We start from the raw sequence: 23112 nt of genomic DNA on the forward strand, positions 1-23112 counted from the left end.
TTGTGTGTGTGTGTGTGTGTGTGTGTGTGTGTGTGTGTGTGTAGATGAGAGCAAGTCAATCTCGACATGTCTCTGGGAAGGGTTTCTCACTTTGAGGTTCCAACTTTCAGAAAACATTCAATCAGTGGCAGCCTCAGTAAATCTACCCTTTAAAGGAAAGTGTTTATGAAGGCCCTGGATGTTCTAAACTATACAGTTATCAGGTATGAATACTGTACATCTATTTATGCAAACAGGAATAGTAAATAATAATACATTTATATTATAATGATGTTATAATAACATCATTATAATATAATAACAGTCAACTTATTGGCCCATAAATATACACAAGACTGGAATCATTGTTCATACATAAAATCTTTATTTGGTGCACAGTAAGTTAAAATTATAATTCTTTGAAGTTCATTACATTTTGGTATTGGTAAAAGTTACTGAGTCAAACATATGTCATCTTTAACATTAGTCTAAATATTATTTTGAATCTACAAATCTCTGGAGAGAGAAAACAGAGTACCACTTTGTCTCATTCAAACACCTACTTCTCATAGGATTATTATACATTTGTATTTAATAAACAATATTATCATTTCAGTAGTATTTGCATTCACAAATCAATACCCTGCAATTTTGATATAACTTTAAACGTATCAATGAACAACCACAACAATGACAAGCACACTTCTCAAGATGTAATGTGATATAAAGAGTGTCAGTGTTCTCTTAGTATGCCCTGCACAGGAAGACATGATCACCTCCTACATGTTGAACACACCACAACTCAACATCATAATGGCTGACCATCACAGTTGCCAGTTGAGTAAATCATAAGTCTATGTGTGTGAGTGTAAAATCAGTCTTATCAATCTTCTAAATAACAGACATTACAACAACACAGCATGAGTGGCAGTCTGTAAAGTCTAGAAGTAAAAGAAAAAAATGTCCCTACTCTAATGTTTCCATGCTAGTAATCTCAGGAATGTTCGCAAGGAGTGACATTATAGTAATAGTGCCCCTGCCATTGCCAATTCCCAAGAAATAAACACAACATACACTTCGTTCAGTGCGTATAGCAAGAGAGAAAGTCTGAATGAAGAACATAGTCAATTGGTTGCACATCACTGTAAAACCATGGAAGGAGTAGCACGAAACATCAATAGATAGAAACGATCAGTAATTGGTAGAACCTAAGGATAGTCATACTCAAGTGATTTTTTTTTTTATTCTTTTCTGAATCTTTAATATTCAACTGACCTCAAGTATGAGAACAATAAATACTCACAAGGAATCATTTACATGAAGATTTCAGTATGGTACATATACATAATATATGTACATTATATTCTGAAGGAATTGGTGAGGGCCCAATAGTCGAGTAGTGTACTACTCGACACAAGTAAATCATAAATACCTGTTTAAATACATACATTTCAAGGAGAGCAAAGTAAAGTATGTAAATAAAAAAAATACATCCTTGTGTGATAAGTAGTACATACTGCAACTCAACTGCAAAAATGAAATATCTATACTTTTGAGTGAATATGCCATCGCATAGGCAGTGTAATGATATTTCAACACTCTAGATCCCAAGCAACATGAGCAGAGAGTCAGACAGTGCTTGGGTAAAAAGCCATCACTTAACTTGCATCTTAATACTTGACTTAAGGCCTCGTATAACCCTCATCATATGAATGCAAAAGGTGGATGCCATGCCCAAAGCTTGGGAATGGTTGGCTGTGTTTATCACAACTTTGTTAATGATGCTGTTTGGATCAAATTGTTTCTAGATCGAATGAGTGGTATACTGTCCTTAAAGTAGGTCATCTGTGGATTTATCAAAATCAAAATGTGTATTGAACCATCAATCTCTCCGATACAAGACAATGCACATCTACATCTACCATGATTCCCACTGCCAATATTTATCCTCACATTTTCAAAGCAGACGAACAAGAGCAGTATACATAACAAAATTCCTAACACACAGCAATAACAAAAAATTGCAAGGATGTTGTACAACATTTGGGGAATATCTTAGACCACAACTCATCTCCTACCAACCCCTCAGCAATGGTATTTTAGAATTTGGTGGAGTCACTGACAAGTCTTTTGAAAGGAAACAATCTAATAAAATGCAGTGAGACACAAGTTAAAGTCAGCATGTATTTAACCATGTGCCACAAACAGGAAAGAGTCAGAAGTGCAGACAACAATGACTAATTGGTTGTGGTGAGACAAAAAGACTGATTGATGAAACTGCTGCTAATGTACTTTCTTTCCTTAGTTATTTACAGTCCACTAGAACTTTCCAAACAAGTTGGTAGTTGATCTAAAAATGTCCTCAATTAATGCAAAAAAAAAATGTGTTCAGAATCGCGTAACAGTACACGAATAAAAGCCTGGCTTCTCAGATTCAAACTCTGTACAAAGGTAAGCATCACAAACATCACAAAAATATCTCACTGTCATAACAACTCCTTTGCACAAGATCTCAAGTGAGATAATGATGTCTACTGAGTTTAGCACAAAAAGGAGAGGAGGAGGTTGAGAGTGAGGTGGAGAGGGTCAGTTTAAACTCTGCTATGGCCTCGCCCCCATCTCACCCTGCCAACAGAGTGAAGGAAACTGCCCACCAGTACTGCTTCTCTGCTGAAGTTCCAGCTCAGGTGTCTCCTCACCGCACCCCTCAGCCTGGCCGGCTGGCTGCCTCACTTCTTGTTCTTGAGCTGGTTCGACAGCCAGTCCAGGCCCTCGTACAGCCCGTCGCCGCTAGTGGCACACGTGGCCTGGATGTACCAGTTGCGGTGGCGCAACGAGTGAAGGCCCAGCTTGTCAGTGATCTCAGCGGCATTCATGGCATTGGGCAGGTCCTATAGTGCCAAAAGGAAGTGTTTTAGAGAGAGAGAAAGAAATGAGAAATAGATTTGCATTTCCTGAAGGAAATACTATTGCGTATGAAACCATTTTTTTTTAAATATTCAAAACGAATATATAGAATAAGATTAGAACATTTAACGCAATTCAGTGCATGCTAAGTAGTTGCTAAGGTGTTGCTATGGTGTGTAGAGTATGGAAGGTGCCTCTTATCAATACTCCTAGTTATAAAGGGAGCCTTCATATTGGTGCAGGTGACAGCAAACACCAGCAGGTGCAGGTGTTGGTGCAGGTGACAGCAAGCCACCTGATTATGGTGTAACAATGGTCAAATGAAAGCCTGCAGAAACTGTACTAGTTTTTTTCTTTAGTAATTTAAAAAGCATGGTAGAAAAGTAGTAAGTGTAGAAAAATGAAAATAACATAGGTTTTTAACGTAACCCCCCCCCTGTGGGACCTCTTTCGGGGGCAAAATAAGTACCCTTTCCGGGGTAGGTACTTCTGTGCAGCCCTGAAACTGCTGTGTGGCACTTGCAGTGATGGTTCATGCTTATTGGTTAAACATGAAGTGAGTGGAAGACAACAAGTGCCATTTTTAAAACCAGCCAGATTTACAAGCTGTATACAGCAACATAAATGAAATCTTACATATTTAGCTTGTTGAGATTACAGTTACTGAGTGAACTAGGCCTTGATTCATCATAGTGGTGGTGGTACATTCATTTATCAGGTAATTACAGCTGATATGAAGCCATTTAATTGAGTGTCAAACGTTATAGCAAAATTCAACTGTCGACTCAACCTTGAAGTAATCCTAACGTTATATTGAAAAAATCTCTGGTTTGACGGTCTACTGTCGGTGCTGCCGCTGGAGAAATATATCATTGTTTTGTCGCCTCCGGAACTGTCCGGGGCTGTCCCTGTGAATGTTCACACCACCTGGGAAGTGCCCCAAGTTCCTACAGTGGAAAAGCGTATCATTTTTGAATGAAGTTTCTATGTAAAGCGGTTCAAGAATTATTATTGGAGAAATTGGAGAGAAAAAAATATGAAGAAAAATAACCCTAGGAATAATAATAATAATAATAATAATAATACATTTTATTTCACAGCGCCTTTCATGTCACTCAAGGACGCTTTACAATTTAAAACAGGAGCAAACAAATAACAAAACAATTAAAATTAAAAGTGCAAGTAAAAACAGCATGGCAACTACAGTGAGAATGCAATCCTGAAAAGGTGGGTTTTGAGAGAGGATTTGAACTGAGGGAATAACAGTGCAGTGCCTCGCTTTGCAAGGAAGAATGGAAGAAATATGTCAGGGTGATAAAGTGTAAAGACTTTGGGACAAGAGCTCAGCTAAAAAGAAGAATGATGCATGTGCTTAAAAGTCACTTCTGGCAATGTCAGTGTGCCATTCATAGTAAGTCTGGATCGCTCGTGTACAGCTTGGATAAGAATGATACAGCGGGGTTCTCTTGCCTGTTTGTTGGCGAAGATCAGAAGCACAGCATCCCGCAGCTCGTCCTCTGCCAACATTCGCATTAACTCCTCACGGGCCTCGTTCACCCGCTCGCGGTCGTTACTGTCCACCACGAAAATCAGACCTGGGAGAGACACACCCGAAAGGGCCATCGTTACTGTCCACCACGAAAATCAGACCTGGGAGAAACACACCCCGAAAGGGCCACACATATCTGGATACATTTCTAGAATCAATCTTTCTTGAATTGTCAAGAATGAATTTACAATGTGGAGTTCTCAACCGGAATTAAAAACCAAGACTGTCATAGGTTGCATAAATGACAAATGATGTACCACTGACAACTGGTAAACAACTATATTAGATTTTATGGTGGGCCTGCTCCAACAGTAATAAACAAAACTGTGGAACGAGAAATGACAAAAAATGACAGATTTATTGCATGCTGCAAGTGTGTGTGTATTACAGTGAATGCAGCACTCAAGTTTCAGGCTGATGTCTATGCTATTTTAATGCTCTGGAATGAGTATGGTAATCAGTGGTCGACTCATTTCATGGAGCAATTAGCCACGAATCTTTCTTGGACTATCAGCCATTCTGTTTTGGTGTCCGGTGGTCAGGTGACCTCGGCAGCACCTACCCTGTGTGTTCTGGAAGTAGTGCCTCCATAAAGGTCTGATCTTGTCCTGGCCACCAACATCCCACACTGTGAAGCTGATGTTTTTGTACTCCACCGTTTCCACATTAAACCCTGGGCAGAGAAGGCACAGAGGTGTTGGAATGAATGTCTGCCACAAAAACTGGGCATGACCTTTCACTCAAGCATATTAAGTATTGACCTTCAGGCTGCTATGCTGGTCTCCTCATACTAGACTTCACCAGATACAATACATACAGTTACATCTGACAAGATTTACACAACAAACACACCAAACAGCTGAATGTATTGTAATGATGGAGCAACTAAATAGACCCTTTAAGAATCAGTACCGATGGTAGGAATGGTCGTCACAATTTCGCCCAGCTTGAGTTTGTATAATATTGTTGTTTTCCCAGCTGCGTCCAGGCCAACCATCAGAATCCTCATCTCCTTCTTTCCAATAAGGCTCTTCAAAAGGTTGCCAAAAATGTTACCCATGTTCACTGGCTGGCCTTCTCTGCAACGAAAGTGAAGCACAGCATGGCGGCATTAACTCTGCTATCCCTGGTATTCGTTCCGTTTGCCTTAAATTGTTGTTGAGGTTACTGCTCAGGGATTGAATATGCAGTTCAAAGCCATTGTGGATATTACATTATAATAATACTGTCATTTTGCATTTAAGAAATGAGAGAATTGCAGTATGATGGTGAAACATCACCCGGATTAAATGGATCACGGTGAAAAGAATAATATACAATGACAAAACAGAGACTGTTTTACAAGGATTATTTTCCTGTGCAAACAGAACATTTTAGAATGTAAATCAGCCCAACAAGCTGACCTCTTCAGATTTCCATACATATGTGATCTCAAGCAGTGGGAGCAAGTTAATGTGATCCATTTCATTATGCAAAATGACAGTGAAAGACCACCCTTAAAAGCAACACCATAATTTCGACATTAATTCAAGCAAACCGGATTTTGTAAACTTGGATTGCGTTCATCAAAACATGTTCCATTTTCCACCTCGTTCCTTTCCGCACTTCCTTCACCTCACAGCCAGAGAAACGGGCAAACCGCAATGTAATGTAGCGGCTCTGGTGTGTGTTACCGCAAAAACGTGAAGGACACAGCAGGCCATTTGTTGATATTAAGGACATTAACACCTCGTTACAAACCTTAAGGAAAACGAATGTAATACACTTCAATTCACAGCAGGCAGTTGACCTGGCAGACTGCTAAACCTACCAACATTTGACTGAATTTTCGCTGAATCAAGAAACGATGAAACGTAATTGCTTTTAGGTTCGCTATCATATTTGCGGGCTGTGCACTGAGAAAGAGGAGACTTGAGAGCCATAAAGGTGTCAAATCCAAATCGACGTCGACTAAAGGCTAATAGGATGCTGGTCCTGATGCTGTAGCCTAGGCTACAAACAAGTTTTTCTCCTGGCAACCCACGATTGAAGAGAGGATGTGTGGCGATTTAGGGTAGTGATATAAATATTCTATATGTAAATACGATCCATGGATAGAAGTATGTTTTTTACTTTATGATATGACGTTTTAAAGGCTATGTAGCCTCATCCTCACCTTTCCACTATAGTCACGACATCGTGGAGACGACGAGGTGGCCTAGCGTAGGCTACACACATCGAGAACTTGCATTTATTTGCAAATGTGCCCTGCCCAATGGTATGAATAATTAATGTTTTACAATCTGTATATGTTTCTTCATCTTCCTCATCACACTACCTCATTTAACCCGTATTTAGCGCAACCCGACTTACCTCTGACAGCAACACCGGATGATTTCTGGCAAGTCACCACCGGCTGCTCTCGCGATGTATGTAGTAAGGCGCATTCATAAGAGCGTAGGCTCGAGACTCTCGCGATATCGTGCGGCTGCAACCCAGCAGCTGTACAGTGAGAAGGAAGGTGGGTACCTGACTTAACATCTCAGATTCTACACTTGTTAGCATGGTTGAACGTTAGTCGTCCAAAGTCAAAATCGCCTGAAGAATCCAGCGGTTGTTCAGCACTTTCCATCTCTCATCCAGAAAGCTTGATGGGAAGTCAAAGCCAGTTCGCTGTTCAGGCCAGTATACGCAGCCCACCAAGTGTCACTAAAACATCAACACCAGGGAGCGTTTCTATTGTTCCTAAACCCAACGGATCAGTCAGTTTGAGATATCAGTGGGCCAGAATTGGAGGCATATACATATTGTAATGAATTATTCAGCCAAGACCAGACTTCATGAATAAGTAACCTGCAAGATGTGCCAAATGACAGGATTTGGCAGCCTAAAAAGTGTGTCATGGGAGTAAGTGTTGAAAAAACATTACCGAATCAAACCGATTTACTTTGCAGAGGAAATGACACAAGGACATGTAAGGCATACTTTGTTGAATTATGGTTAGTGTTATTATGTGACTGTAAACTGTGGCCATAGACAGATTGCTTTAGGCCAGTAATGGCTTGAGTGAAAATAGGCTTTTTAATGTCTGTACAATGCACGTTAGATCATTAGATGAGTGTCACATTACACCGCTAATTCACAGAAGACAAGCCCAGTCATTTTTTTTAATCCACATACTTTCTTTTTTTGTCAGTCCATGTTTTTTTTTCTGTCAGTGATTATTCTCAAACTAAAACTTTCCTGACTTTGTCATAAGCTCATGAATATCCACGGTTTGTTTAACTATTTTCAGAGTCTTCATTCAGTGTCACTGCCGCTTGCTGAAACATTGTCGTGACGCCTCAGAAGTGGCTCTCCCTGTGTCGCCTCACATGCCCCACCGGCTGTCAGTGGCTTTGTGATAGATGTGTTTATCAATTCGGTGGTTGAGGCCCGGGAGAGAAGGAACAGAGCAGATGTTTGCAGCTGCACACCAGACTACGGGGTGGAGTGGCGGACGGGGGGGTGGGGAGGGAGCGTGCCGTGTTTGTGTGTGTTGGGACCTCGTGGGGGTTACAGGGGGGTTACAGTGGGTAGGGGTGGTGGTAGGAGGACTTGAAGGGGGGTGGGAGTGGGAGTTATAATTTAAAGGAGCCCTTCCTCTGAAGTGCATGCCAAACTGAACCCCAGCAAACACAATCACAAGTCGGGTTGGTTATGCTTGCAGAACTAATGAGGGCTTGCACATTGCGGGAAGGTCTTTGATGTTCTGGGTAGCTGGCTCCTTGTGTTTTCTCTCCCTTTCTCTGTTTCTCCCTGTCCCACATCAAAAATGGAGGGAAGGCTGAAGGAGGAGACCAGAAGCAGATGTTTCCAAACGGTTTTACTTTTTTCGCCTTTGTTTTGATGTAAGCATATACAGTATGAATATGTGCATACCCGAATACAGCCTATCTATCTATCTATCTATCTATCTATCTATCTATCTATCTCTCTTTGTATCTATCTATCTATCTATCTATCTGTTGAGTGTTTGGAATGTCTGTCGGTCTGTGTCTGCCTGTCAATCTCTATAATTTTATCCTTCCATAATTTAAAGTGTGATATCTAAACAAATAACCACATCTATACACCACCAGAATTCCGATCTCCACCATCCCCATCCACTCCCTTTAATTTTGCGATGTCTGGATGTCATTACTCCAGAGGCAGTCTGTGTGTGTTGCTTTGTATGTGTCAGTGGCATAGCATTGACGGGGGGGTGGGGTGGGGTAGGGATTGTGGGGGGGGGTTGAGAGACAGAGAGAGAGAAAGAGAGAGCGAGAGAGAGAGAGAGAGAGAGAGAGGCTATCCAATCTCTCTGTCTCACACATGGGAGAAACAGCGACAGGAAATTCCCTTTTGCAGCAGCTCCAGGGTGAAATGATAAAGGAATGAAGAAATGCAAACCAGAGATCCAGCACTTTATCATTCCACACCACTCTCTGTCTCTCTCTCTCTCTCAATCTCTCTCTCTCTCTCTCTCTCAATCTCTCCCTCTCCCCTCCTTCTCCTTTATTGTCTGCCTAAATACTATGAGGGAAAAACTCAGCACATCCACTGGGACAGTCGCCCTTTTACATTCCTATAAGGGGCACTTCCCTTAGCACACGCAGCCACAGAGGACATTAACTGGCAACTGTGGTCTATTGCAGTCTGGGTGTCTGTGAGATAGTCAGGGCTGTGTGCATCTGAATGGACACGCTGGCGCACTCCACCACTGCATAGATGTTAGCATTGTGCTAATGAGGCGAGCCACCGAACACGGACTCTGTATAAAAACACACTGGCTCCAGTCTGTATCACTAGCAGCTGCACAAGGCAAAGGACAAGGCGTTCTAGCCAACACATGGCGCAGTCTGCACTGGCTGTGAGCGGTGTGCAGCTGATCCCTTCACAGCAGCACACCACAAAGACGGGCATAATCACCCAACATCTCCACATAGAAACCCCAAAGGCCTCCCGGAAACAGTAGCCCTTCGCCTTGCTATCCCTCCCAGAAAAGCACCCATCTTTAGCTCACATCTGTCGAAGCCATAATCCCCAATCCCCTCTGCTCCAGAGCCTCTCCGTTTATTTCTTTCTCTGCGGTGCATGTGTTTGTATCAAACTCAAATGTAAGTGATTGTGAAATTGTATCTAAAAAGCTTTTTTTTGGACGTTTTGGTTAACGAAAGGATGTCAACCACACACACAGACACTAACACACAAACACACATACACACACACACACACACACACACACACACACACACACACAGTCATCTTGCGTACAAAGTAGCAACAGCTGAAACAGAAAGGTTGTATAGACAATATAATTATGTAAATTCACTAAAAAAAACTCTGACATAGCTGGAATATGATTGTGACCACTCTTGCCGTTCCCTAAATGCAGTCTGACAGAGCATTAGGGAGATTAAAAGTCTTCCATCATTGCATTAACTTCTGGCATCCACTAAGATCCAACAGTTGCACCCCCCCCCCCCACCCCCATCCACCCATGAAACGATATGTATCTGTTTTTAATCTGATGTGGGGAAAGAAATCCCTAAGACGAAGCACAAGTGCTTCCTACTCGTTCCGTCTTGCTTTGCAGGCAAGTCCACAGTTTCAGCTCTCACTGTTAAGAGTTCAAACTGGGGTGGCATATCCACTTCATAATAGTCCTGAAAGGTTAAATTGGTCCATTTAAGCCATTTGGCAAAGTATATCCATTGTCCACTGCCACACTGTTGGCTATCAGCAGATGCAGAGAAGGCACCAGTTCACCATCCAAAAAGACATGCTTGGGCATAATTATCCTCTCTCATAAATGGTTGCAGAAATGGCCAAGCCCAAAAAAAAAAATGTTATGAGTATACGTTTTCACATATGTACACAGGACTGCAAACCGTGGCGGTGGCCACTCTGTTAAAGTAATAATCTGTTCCTGCTGTTGTTCCTTGTTTCGGAGAAGAATGCAGATGGCTTTTGGGGCATTTTCATGGCTGAAAAGCTCAAGTCCAAACAGGCAGAGAGAAAGACAAATGACATGAGTCACCCCCTCCTCAATCTCTAACTTGGCATTTCAAGAATAACAAGAGCAACACAAAGAAAATGGATCCCAGATGATGGGATAAAATAAGCGAAGAGGGGAATAAACAGATACTGTGGGAGAGTAACACGGGAGGGATAATACATGCTCTCTCCGTCTCAAACAAACTCATAAGTCCGGGATGAGGGATGTCTAGGTGGGTCAGTGCATCCAGAGCCAGGAGGGCACACGGGCATGTCGCACCCTTCTCCCAGTCAGTGCTACTGATTTCTGAGAGAACTCCTGCCACCTCACTTGCAGACGTTAACCCAGTCGGTGACGCGGCACTCCTCGCACAGCACGTAGCAGCACCAGTGGAAGCGGCAGTGGCAGCGCTCGCTGCGCGTCTGCTTGAGGATGTTGTGGCCGCGGCCGCAGCAGAGGGAGTCGCAGCCGTCCATGCCGGGGCTGCTCTTGTTGCAGGTGCGGCCGTGCGTGCCCGGCGAGTCCACCCTCGCGTCCGCCTCGCAGAAGTCCGGCGACTTCTCGAAGTAGACCAGCTCCCGCGAGAGGGTGCGCCTCCGGCCACTGCTCTGGTTCGACCCGGCGGCGGCGGCGGCGGCGCTGTTGGACCCGGCAGCACCCGCGCGGGGGTTGAACACTCCGCTGTTCTTGTTCTGGGAGTTGATGAAGACTGCTGACAGGAACTTGTCCCGCAGTAGGGAACCCACGAGCCGAAACTCTGGTGAGACGTACCAGCAAGTCTTGAACTGGCAGCTGCCTGACGTGCCATGGCATTTGCACTTCCTCTTCATGTTGTCGGTGACTATCTGTGCAGAGAGAAATGGCAGTTTGTGCTTTAAATGTCCCAGCTGGCAGATCAGCAAAACAGCTCAATGGAGACTAATCATTTTGCATGACAAGCACCGGAGACATAACAACAACAATCAAAAGAACCAACCATTAGTGCAACCAAAACACTCAACATCAATTATCCAACAGATGTATCACTTGTCTGATTTTATAGGCCCGCGATTATTTTAAATACAAATACTTGGAATGTTATTTAAACTGTTAGGGAAAATGTTTATTTAAGCGTCTGACAGAGACACACATCTGATCCCACTAAGGCCGCCATGCTCTTTCACCACACCTGTCGGCCGACTCGGCTGTTGTGTATCCTCATGCGGGCGTGGATGTCCCTTGGGGAGCCCCGTGAGTCCAGCCAGTCTCGGGAGAAGCGCACCCCAAATCGGGCATCGTGACTGCAGCCACCCCACTCCCAAGTGTCCTGCAGCGAGGTCACCTCCTCGGGCAGAGGTTTCAGCAGGGTGGAGGGGTGCGCTGAGTGCAGGGCAGCTGACACCGATGCAGCAGCCCCCTGGTGGTGCTGAGGGCTGTACCCGGGCGGGTGCCCTGTGCCTCCCCCTGCCGCCCCCATGCCCAAGCCTGCCCCCCGCTGCAGCGTCTGCAGCTGGAGCTGGGTGAGTTTCAGGCGGATCTTGTCGTCGTCCAGGCGGCGTTTGGCCTCGCAGCCGCAGCCCCGGAGCTTGCCCATGCTGCAGGCAGACGCCACCGAATGAGCCACACCAGCCGCCAGCAGGGACAGGGTGAAGGCACTCTCACGGAAACCTACGCGGGAGAACATTCTCATTTTAATCAGCACACACACACACACACACACACACACACACACACACACATGAATAGTAGCTCATGACACCACAGGCATGACAGCACTGCAGTGAATCTTGGCATATGTAGTGATCCCTGTGCACTCTCTTTCTCACACACCATCAGTCTGTCTCATCCTTCCATTCTCTCCCGTGTTGAGGAGAGCCTCACAGTCATAAAAAAAACACCACCTTGCATCCATTTAGCTGTTGCGCAAAAAACCATCCATGCATGCTTCCCATTACATGGCAGCGACAATGGTTCCAGTTACTCCCTGGTGCCCTGCGTGACTCACCCCGATTGAGGATGGCACTGTGGAGGGGGAGCTTGCCGTGGCTCTCCAGGGATGAGCAGTTCCAGCGCTGGTCGCGGAGCTGGTGCTGGCACTCGTGGATGGCCACCTGGATGCCCTGCAGGGCCGAGGCGGTGACGTCAGGACTGCGCATGCACAGGCGCGTCTGCCGCTTGCTCAGGCCAGCCAAGCGCAGGCACACAGCGTTGGGGGTGAGCACCGGCTCTCCTGCCATCTTCAGGCCGAGGATGTCATTGCACAGGACCCTAAAGGGGAACCAGAGGGGCAGCTGCAGTGTTATCACAGGCCAATAGTTGGGAAGGGGGACAAGCTGTCTGGTGGTTTGTCAACACATAGAACGTTTGTTTGTTTGTTCTTTTATTGTTTACAATGGTGTACTGAAATGTTTTTTTATAATTAAACATGCCAGGGCAACAATGTGCAATGGCCGATCACGACCCAGAGAGGGGTGACAAATTGCTTGCTGACATTACAAGAAATGGCGAGATATGTTTTCACTTAAGTTGCATCTTTTGTTGTGTCATTATTGCAATTACTGATACCACCCAAATAAATTACATAGTAAACATTTAGATCTAAATGATAAAAAAAAATAGAATAGAACAAAAGAAACACTGATATTATGTATAACATTGCTATTTTATGCACTTCAATAAATGACACTGAAAATGTGCAATATGACAGTCATGTCAAAAACTCAAAATTCATTGCCAATGCTTTCTTCATTTTACGCTTGTGAAGAACAGTGAATGATGTGTTCTCACAGCACAGTATAAAAAAAACTTGGAAAACAAATCCCCTGGAGGATTTTTATGCATGTGCCTTCAGTTGTTATGGGAGATTACGTGAGCGAAGTGATCGCCAGCATCACAATAACTAACACTAATTTGAGTGTGCTTTTATCACCATCCCTTGGATACCAAAATAGGGGACATGACCCTAAGAGACACCGTGAAAACAAAGCTCTTGGGCATTCCAAATCTCTGTTTCTCATCACTTCCCTGGCAACGGAATTTGCAATACAATAATCTAAAAATTGGAGAAGAGGCCCTCTAGATAAAGTGTGATATCAAAAGAAGCCCAACACATTGATAACTTTATTAACTTCGTGTCCACCAGTACTTCTGGGGGTGAGGAAAAAGGCCTGCATGTCCTTAATCATTCTGTTTCCCGATATATTCAGGGCTGATGGTTTTCATTAAGTAGTGTGTGTTTGTGTGTGTGTGTGTGTGTGTGTGTGTGTGTGTGACTGAGAAGAGAGAAAGCCTAGCATGTGCACATTGGTTACAGAGCCAAACTGTTAGTTTGCTCATCATGATCATACTAATGACAATTCACATCATTATGGCTGGAAATAAACATCAGTGTACAACAGACAGACCAATGAGACAAAAAGTGATAGAAGTAAACCTATTGTGGTTATAAATGGTTAGCTGTAGCAGTGCCCTGGTCCAGTTGTATTAAGCGTTACCTGGAGATGGAGATCCATGAAACGCAGAGTAAAAATCGCCCCATCAGTCAACATGATTTATTGTTAATTATTAATGCAATGAATATTACCTCATCCCCTATACAACGTACTTGATTATTAATGAACGGGGGAAACAGTGATCCACATTGATAAGTCTACTTACGTGAAAGCAGGTGACAGAACTGCAGCAGCAAAAATCAAGATGCGTTCCAAACGGCGTTTGTGTGGCAAATCCATGGCGATAAGCACTTATCTGGGCGTGACATTAAAACACCGGTGTGGTAATCGATATTTACGATGAATCAGGGAGGCAAAACATCTATGGTCGTTTGTAGAGAGCGCAGAGAGTGAAGTTCGAGCGGGCTGTGTAGGCTGGGACGAGCGCATGACAGTGAAGAGGAGGGGGATAAAACGAGGGAGGGGAAATACCGCCTCGAGCGGTTGTTTTCAAACTAATGATAGAGAGCAGCCATCAATTACACGATGCTTTGTCCAATTAACAGATAAACCTCTCAATATCACACTTGTCAACGCTTTAGTTACGACGAATATTCTTCCCGTTAGAGACATATAAACCAATCATAAAAGTCAGCCTGATAGTTGTTACTCACAAAAACGAGTTGCTAGCCTTAGCCTAATAGTTGTATTTTTTATCTGATTGACGTTAAAACCCCCATGTTAGATTATAAGCATTTTTTCTCCCTGAAACAACAGGGAGCCGGCAGGAGGCAGGCGCGCGGCTCCTCTTGCGGCGCAAGAACAATATGTGTGTTTGTGTTCTCCCACCCACTCACTACAATGACTGTGCCTCACTTTATCTAAATGCTACAGGTAGGCTGTTGGGTTTGCAGGACAGTGTTACGTTGAAAATACACAGATTTCCATCTATTGTGAATAATCCCCTTACCTCGATTTATATAAATGTATATAGCTATAGTCTATATACAGACTTGGTCTAAGCGTAGCGGGTAGGATAGGCTGTAGGCTGTTTTACGCCATACTTTTATGACAGCCAGTTTTTTCTATCATGACGAAATGGAAAATCTATTTTCTATGAATCTAATATGTGGCTGATTCCTTATTAATGAAACGAGTGTCCACTGAGCAGGTTTCTGACCTCATTAAGTATTTGAGTGACGTCTTGCCCTAATTCACTCAAAAACTGTTTCTTTATTGTTTGAAGGTTAAATAAAAACAAACGGGTACTTTTCTTAAAATTTCAATTTACGTGTTTGTTATTGTTGAATTCGTTATTTAATATGGTAGAGGTGTAATCTGTGTCGCCTACGACAAACCCAGCAATGTGGACAGATTTGGAGGTGATATCTCTCGGCACAGGTGAATTAACTATCGTGACAGGTGCGACTCAGGCAAGGTTGGCATTTTGACCTTTTTAAAAGAAATTTGCATTAATACGCTTTAAATATCAAAGCAGCTTGAAATAATTCAATTCTATATTTACATTTAGCCTAATGTTTCAATGTTGTTTTATGGTATAGCATTTGGCCAGCGTGTCAAAAATTAAGTTAAAACCTCGTATAACTGCTTGCGTGAGATAGCTTACTGACAAGTCATTCAGTAATTCTTCATTTAATCTCCGCTATTCCTTTCTCTTAGATCTGGCAATGAAAAGTGCATTAGCATTTTGCCTTGGCGTGTATATCTAAGTGGCTTAAAAAGTGATTTGAAGTTGATTTGTATATAAAAGGCATCTCTTTAACCGGATTGCCTCTCTAATCTGCTCCGCGTCGCTTGACTGCTTCAGGAAACCAGTTTAAGCACCCTCAAGAGCTGGGAGTAAGCGTAGGATAGCAGTCATTAAAGGCCCTTAACAAAGGAACACTTCCTTAGCCATTTGCCTTAAACCTCCCAAAAACCTGAAAACGCGTAAACCCGCTTGTGAGTCTGTGTGTGCGTGTGTTTGTGTGTGTGTGTGTGTGTGTGTGTGTGTGTGCCTGCGTGCGTGCGTGTGCGTGTGTGTTTGAAAGAACGATCGAGAGAGAGAGGGAGAGAAAAAGCAATACCCCAATTCTTTGGATGGCATATGCTTCATATGAGCCTGCTATAGGGAACACACTGACATTGGGTAGCCTAGATGTATACGCTGGTGCCGACGTGGAAAACTAGCCTACACAATGCAAACACCAAACTATTTGTCAGCCTCTCACTGGTCTGCAAGTAGACTGTAATATATTGATCCTGATCGTGATGACTTTTGATAAAGATTTCAGATTCGTCATCTGGCTCGTGCCATAGCTCCGCCGGCCACAGCGTACGTTCGAGGGAGGTCTGCTGTCCAGATGTTGGAATGTTTTTTTTTTTTTATCTTTATGCTCTCTTTTCTCCTCAGTGTCATTCCTCAGACTTCTTAGTCACTGAGAAAATGGCAATTTTAACAGCCGTCAATTCATGATATCCCCTTTTTAGGTGCAAGTTTTATCCCAACTCTAAATGCTAAATAAAGTTAAATTAAATCAAACCTAAAGTAACTTTGGGGGCTTGATTTGTTTTGCTCTTGCACGTCCTAAACACAGGACAAATTCAACCTCGTGGTAGTTTTTTGTGGGGTTGTCTGAGTATTGATGTTACAGAAAAAAAGTCATGAGTACAATGTACATGTGAACTGACATGTTTGTCAAAAACAAAATTATGAAAAAAATCTAGTTTTCGCAGTGTAAACTGGGACAAGACAGGAGAGACATTTGGTCATTCGTTTGCATCCGTAAAGACATTGGTTTTAGCTAGAGAAAGAGGGAGGAGACGCGGTTAAGGGAGTAATGCAACCACTCCGGGTAAAAAGGGCAGATTAGATGTTTCATATTCCGCTGTTACTGTACTGTGCCGAGACACCAACTGCGCGCAAGGCATTGGAACGATATCCTGTGTGCACACCCACAACCATGCACACATTTTTTCCTGGAGGGATAAATTCACTTGATACATTGTAGCCAATGTGGAAGAGCTAAGACGGAATCACGGTTTCTCAAAAGAGCAAATTCATTTATCCACAGAAGAGCAGTGGATTGTTTTTTTGTACAACTGATTGACGACCGACTTCCTGAGTAATATGTTTAACTTGCATGGTGGATCCTGTTCTTTCCCTCCTCTCTCTTCTCTATCCCTCTGTCCATTTTTTGTTTTCTTTATTCATTGTGCCCTGTGAGGAGAATTAACCTATCCCTCCTTTCAATCCTATTCAAACGCGGCAGGGAAAAAACAGAGGGAGATGAGAGCAGCAAATCCCTTTTTTATTCCACTTGTTGCGCTCAATAAGTGAAGAATGTGTCGCCTATCAGTCACCGAGGGGATCAAGTCTACAGGACGATCCCACGCGATCAATGCCTTGTGCAGAGCATCAGTGAGATAGAGAGAGTGAGGCAGACAGGAGGAGCGGCAGCAGCAGCAGCAACAGCAGCAGCATCCCATCCCTCCTGGGACCCTTTGGTTACAGCCGAAGATTCTCTGACTGACACGCTTTGAACCATTTGAACCACTTTTTCTGCATATGCGGTCAAATTCCTTCGTTTGATCAATTTAGTTGGAATGTGGAGTGGTAAGTTGTTACCTTAACCATTACCTGATATAAAGTGACAAGCGGCTGTTGGAGAATATTATAACACATTTCCGTTTTAAGAGGCCAGTGGCTGCTCAGAACATAAATTCCGTCAATCGGTGAATTGAAAACAATAATTAACGCAGGCCTAATAGTCTATTCCAATATGTTTCTGATACGTGTGACAGTCAACAGGAACACATTTAGCCTACTTACATTTTACGTGTTTATGGTAATTAAAGCTATAAACGTTGTTTTGCATATAGGCCGCCACATAATTAGCTCATCAATTCACCACGACAGTTTACATGTTTTGGTTTTTTTTTTTTTTCAGAACTTGTCTTGATGAAGATAATTTATGTTTTGTATTTTGCTCTCTTCTTTGAGATATCATGCGGACACTCGCACTGCTCCTCGGGGTGAAAGCCGCCTGCATCCTGCTGGTCTCCTCGCTCTCTGGCACGGGAGCGGTTAACAATAGTGGCCGATGGTGGTGAGTTAATGTGTGATGTATTCATTCCATACGGCCCATTCATATTGCCTATGTTCTACTCTCGTCTATGCCATAGGCTGTTGGTGTGTGCGTGGTTGGCTTTCGGTATTTAGTGTACTGAGAGATAACTTAGTTAATCCATAAGCGACTGTGAAGCTAATTCTACCGTTTCCCAGATGTTTAGGTTATAGCACAATAAAGGGATGGAACGAGATAGTTCCATTTTAAGTTTGTTTTCTGCATTTTCAGGACTACCGCTCAGAACTTTGTGCGTAACTGTCGAAAACAGATCTACCTAAAGGTTGCGTATTCGAAGACATTTCAATCTCACTTAATCTGTAATTTAAATAGCACGTGTCTGTCATAGTTTAGACTATATCGGCATAATTTTAACAGGTGATCAGAAATTCAACAGCAAAACACTCAAACAGCAACTTGATCGAAAGCGCCCCATGACCCAGATTAATGTCTTAATGAATCATGAGGAAGTGTTATTCAAATCATATGTGAATATGTTTAATATTTAACCTATTATTTAGTCCCGTTTTAGAAAGAGGTTAAGAACATGTTTATTTACAGCAACTGCGCTCTCTCCCCACTCTCTGTCTCCCTCGCCCTGTCATTTTGACAATGTGGCTTGAACACGAGACAAAAATGTTCAGTCCAATGTGGGATAAATTAAATGTGGATTTATTTCATGGCGCAAAGCATTTCCATTCCAGGTCGTATTGAGGGTCATATTCTCGTAATGTGCTGAACACTCCAGTGTTGAACTATAGTCTAAGTATGCATGCACTTGCCAATGTCTATAGCCTATATTAATGATAATCTAATAAACCAGAATGTGTGGAATAATGCGTTTATGATTTTCGAAATGCAGACTTGGATAGAAAATAAACAGAGGGGCCACAAACTGTCCGGGAACCCAGATGTATCATGACACCCGCTCAACCTCGTTGCCTTGTCGAACGCCAGTGCGATAGTCATCGAGTCGAGTGGCCCTAGGTCCTGTGACAGTTGTTGTCTTTCATAAGGATAAATAGACCTTGCGTTTGCTCCAGTCTCTTAAACTTAGCTGATCTTGCTAAAGGGGGAAATAAATAACTTACACAGAAAGCAAGGGGAAGTTTGGTCGCAAAAAGTATTCAAAAATGCGATAATTATGACCTGCAGGCCCATTATTGCTCAGTTAACGCCACCGCTGTACCACAGAGGCAGCTTGACATGCACCGACCTTCTGATGCACTCGGTAATGTTGGTAGACGAAGAGCAACATACTTTGAACCTGTTAAACGATTTCAAAGCAAACATGTGTATGAGTTGAATGTAAAGACATCAAGCGAAGTTGCATTAATTCATCTGAATGACTGTCAATTCGTCTGTGTTAAACAGAATAAACAGGCACCAACGAATTATACATTTTGTTAGACGGTTCTTGGATGATTGCAATAGGTCTAGCACGTACGTACTATAAGCCTATATGACGTATAATTATGCTATTACAACACAGTAACAGCCCTGAGGTCAAGGTTAACAAGCAGTTTCCTTCATTTTATGATTTTTGTGGGCAGTCATGATTCATGATTTTGCCATGCTGATTGTTTTTGTCCTCTGCTAATAAGCAAATTCCCACCGGGCAATGACTTTGTTTACAGCACATTTTCAGTGTCTGCATGGAGATATGTGCCACATTTCGTAATGTTGTTTTTATTCAGGGAAATCAACTATGAATATTTTAATGAGTGGAATTGATGCTATATATGAATTCATTACCAAATGACTCAAACTTAATGGCTATTGGCACACGGCTGTTCCAGCAGCTTAGGGCGATGGTAAAGGTCAGCTCCATACAAGGTGTGAGGCACACGCAGCTTATCGCCAACATCCTTCATCTCTCTCCCCCTTTTTTCTTCTCTCTGGCAGGGGTATTGTGAATGTTGCCTCCTCAGCCAACGTCCTCACCAATTCCAAGAATGTGCAGTTGGTCCTGGACCCCAGCCTGGCCCTGCTCAGCCGTCGCCAGCGCAGGCTGATTCGGCAGAACCCTGGCATCCTCCATGCCATCGTAGCTGGCCTGCACACGGCCATAAAGGAATGCAAGTGGCAGTTTCGCAACCGCCGCTGGAACTGCCCCACCACCCACAGTCCCACCGTCTTCGGCAAAATAGTCAATCGAGGTGAGCCTATCTCCTCCCTCACAGTGCTTCTGATGACATCATGAGGCTTTGCCTGAGCTGCATGCTGAGCTGTTTTGGATCTGTTGTGTGATTTAAGGAGGGTGGGGGGTGGGTGGGGGGGGAGAGAGAATAGAGCAAAGCATTGATTTCATTTTTCCCCCCAATAAATACGAGGGTAATTGTGTGCAGGGCTATTTTCGCCTGGCTTTATATCCATTTAAAACGCTCTCAGCTGGGGCACATGGAGGAAACATTTCTGCTGTTGTTGTGGCAGGTTGCCGAGAGACGGCGTTTGTGTTTGCCATCACGAGCGCGGGCGTCACTCATGCGGTGGCTCGCTCCTGCTCCGAGGGAGCCATCGAGTCCTGCACCTGCGACTACCGGCGCCGTGGCCCCGGAGGCCCCGACTGGCACTGGGGCGGCTGCAGCGACAACGTGGACTTTGGCAGGGTGTTTGGCCGGGAGTTCGTGGACTCCAGCGAGAGGGGCCGGGACCTGCGGTACCTCACTAATCTGCACAACAACGAGGCCGGGAGACTGGTGAGAGAAACAAATGCACAGCAACACACACACCACCGCAGATCTCTCTCCCTCCCCCCCCCCCCCCCCCCCTCTCCCTCTCTCTCTCTCTCTCTCTTTTTGTTTCCCTCACAAGTCTTTCAACTGACAATCCCTATCCCTCCAGTTCTTTTGTTTGCCTGAAACACTTCTCTCTTAATCTCATTTATTTGCAAGTTCTCCATCGGTTGTAGCCCCCTCACCCGGGAGACATGTGAGCTAATCCTCTTTGCCCCCCCCTCCACTGCAGACGGTGTCGTTAGAGATGGGGCAGGAGTGCAAGTGCCACGGGATGTCTGGGTCCTGCACCATCCGCACTTGCTGGATGCGGCTGCCCAGCTTCCGGACGGTCGGCGACTTCCTGAAGGACCGCTTCGACGGCGCCTCCCGCGTGGTCTACGCCAACAAGGGCAGCAACCGGGCCTCACACCGGGCCGAGCCGCGCCACCTGGAGCCGGAGAACCCGGCGCACAAGCCGCCCTCGGCCCGGGACCTGGTCTACTTCGAGAAGTCGCCCAATTTCTGCTCGCACAACGGCAAGACGGGCACGCACGGCACCGCGGGGCGCACGTGCAACAGCTCGTCCCCGGGGCTGGACGGCTGCGAGCTGCTCTGCTGCGGCCGCGGCTACAAGACCCTGACAGAGAAGGTGACGGAGAGGTGTCACTGCACCTTCCACTGGTGCTGCCACGTCAGCTGTCTCAACTGCACGAGCACCCAAACACTGCACCAGTGTCTCTGATCGGGGCAGAGGGGCTGCTGGAGCTGAGAGGAGAAGAACAATAGCGGTTGTGCTGTGATGTGTCCAACAACCTGGAACAGGCCTTCGGGTGTATATTTGAAAGGTTATGTTGAGGTGAAGTCAGTGGTTTGGAGGTGGAAATGGGACGACTGTCAAGGTAGAGCAAAGAAACAACAACTATTCAGCGGGGTTGTGGGTAATCAGACGTGAAAGCATTCGCAAAAGTGTTTGCTTACAGAAAAACAGGAAGAGGTTTGGAATTTACACATATTTTTTTTTTTGTGTGGAGCAGAGCTGTTGTGTTTACCCCCATCTTGTTGGGTTATTCTCAGTTTACATAGCCATTATCGCCAGGGAATTGTATGCGGTTATAATCAAGAAGAGATGTACAAAATTGTCTCTGACAACAAACTCTCCTTACAGTTTTGAACATATTCATGTCATTAAGTCAAAAATGCATTTCCAAGAGAGGCTGATTGATATGAACATTTCCTAGAGTACTGTGTTGCTTTCTCCGTCCACTGGAAATGATTATATCTAGAAGATCCTTACTTCAAGTTCCCAACAGCTCTTATCAAGCCAAAAAAAGGGGTGAGAACCACTATGTATAAAGGTGCTCCTAGACGAGGGTAGGGAGAAACAGGGTATTATGATGGGTAGGGCAGAGTTGGTCTACACTAAGACCAGTCTGAGGGGAAACTTTCTCCTCGTCTTGTTTGCCTTCATACCAGCAGTCTTTTTTACACCCCCTCTCCCAAGTGTCTGATAGTTTGGACAGACCAAAAAAAAAAAAAAACCGAAGGGGAAAAACTGGACACAATGTCTGACAGATGTTTCTGTGGCCACGGAACCACAAGCATGTTCTCTTGTAAAGCCGTGAAAAACTGGTGCAAGACGGCAGTTATTTAAGATATCTGTGATTTGTTTTCTTTTGCTGCAGTTCTACTTTTCTCACATAAAACTGTGTGAAGTGCATCTCCAGGGATGTGCTGTCATCTGCATCTGCCGAGCTAATATGGAGGGAAGCCGTGGAGCTCGTCAAGCCTCTTCTGATTTGTCATTCTAGCAGGCCGTGTTCACCATCTCTGTGAAGGGTTTTGTGTTTTGTGATCCATTTTTTATGTGTCTTATCCATCTCTGTCATTATTTAACATACTGTGGCACCAGGGACACAGAGAAGGGGGGGGGGGTGAGAACACGCTTTAAGGAAAGAAACAAAAGAAAAATCAGTATACCAACTTGGATTTTAGAAATCATGAAATCATTTGAATGTAGTTTAAATACACTGAATATGGTGACAAATTCATTTAGAGTTTAGATTGGTGGTATGGTTGGGATACATCTATGCAGAGGTAATGGGAAGTGAGTATGTCTGAGTCACAACATAACCAGCTGAGCAGAAAGTTATACACAGGAACTGGCAAGGAAGCAGAAAAAAAGCCAAGAAAGAACAAATGTGACGAGGACTGGAATCCAGTGAAGTGATATCACCACCACCCAAATGGATTAGAACACGGGGAAATGTGGTGGCAAGAAACGACATCGAATTCCAGTCAGGAGTAAGATGGTTCCCTTATCTCCTCAGTTCTGTTTACAGGGGAACAGACAATGTGTGTAGCTTTTGCACATCAGAAGCAGGTGGTCAGACATCAACCATATTGTCATATCAGCTGACAGAACCAA

At 44.1% G+C, this 23112-nt stretch overlaps 3 protein-coding genes across 4 annotated transcripts; 1 reads left to right on the forward strand and 2 right to left on the reverse strand.

The window, feature by feature from the left end:
- Positions 1-341: 341 nt before the first annotated feature.
- arf3a (ADP-ribosylation factor 3a) lies at positions 342-6894 on the reverse strand. 2 transcript variants are annotated; one of them, XM_012824223.2, is made up of 5 exons: positions 6788-6894; positions 5348-5514; positions 4998-5108; positions 4357-4481; positions 342-2870 (listed from the first exon to the last, which is right to left on the reverse strand). In XM_012824223.2, exons 1-5 carry the CDS (start codon positions 6859-6861, stop codon positions 2709-2711), a joined length of 639 nt encoding a protein of 212 aa, XP_012679677.2. In that variant the 5' UTR covers positions 6862-6894; the 3' UTR covers positions 342-2708. The 2 variants fall into 2 exon arrangements, with proteins under 2 accessions (XP_012679677.2, XP_031421592.1); XM_031565732.2 differs by lacking the exon at positions 6788-6894 and adding an exon at positions 6591-6709.
- A 2840-nt stretch (positions 6895-9734) lies between these two features.
- On the reverse strand, positions 9735-14269 carry wnt10b (wingless-type MMTV integration site family, member 10b). The gene is made up of 4 exons (XM_012824256.2): positions 14070-14269; positions 12418-12680; positions 11602-12080; positions 9735-11278 (listed from the first exon to the last, which is right to left on the reverse strand). Exons 1-4 carry the CDS (start codon positions 14141-14143, stop codon positions 10760-10762), a joined length of 1335 nt encoding a protein of 444 aa, XP_012679710.2. The 5' UTR covers positions 14144-14269; the 3' UTR covers positions 9735-10759.
- A 1649-nt stretch (positions 14270-15918) lies between these two features.
- On the forward strand, positions 15919-22234 carry wnt1 (wingless-type MMTV integration site family, member 1). The gene is made up of 4 exons (XM_012824257.3): positions 15919-17952; positions 19876-20129; positions 20404-20669; positions 20938-22234. Exons 1-4 carry the CDS (start codon positions 17852-17854, stop codon positions 21427-21429), a joined length of 1113 nt encoding a protein of 370 aa, XP_012679711.1. The 5' UTR covers positions 15919-17851; the 3' UTR covers positions 21430-22234.
- The last annotated feature ends 878 nt before the right edge of the window (positions 22235-23112 follow it).

Source organism: Clupea harengus, chromosome 4 (genome assembly GCF_900700415.2).
Source record: "Clupea harengus chromosome 4, Ch_v2.0.2, whole genome shotgun sequence".
Taxonomy (NCBI): domain Eukaryota; kingdom Metazoa; phylum Chordata; class Actinopteri; order Clupeiformes; family Clupeidae; genus Clupea; species Clupea harengus.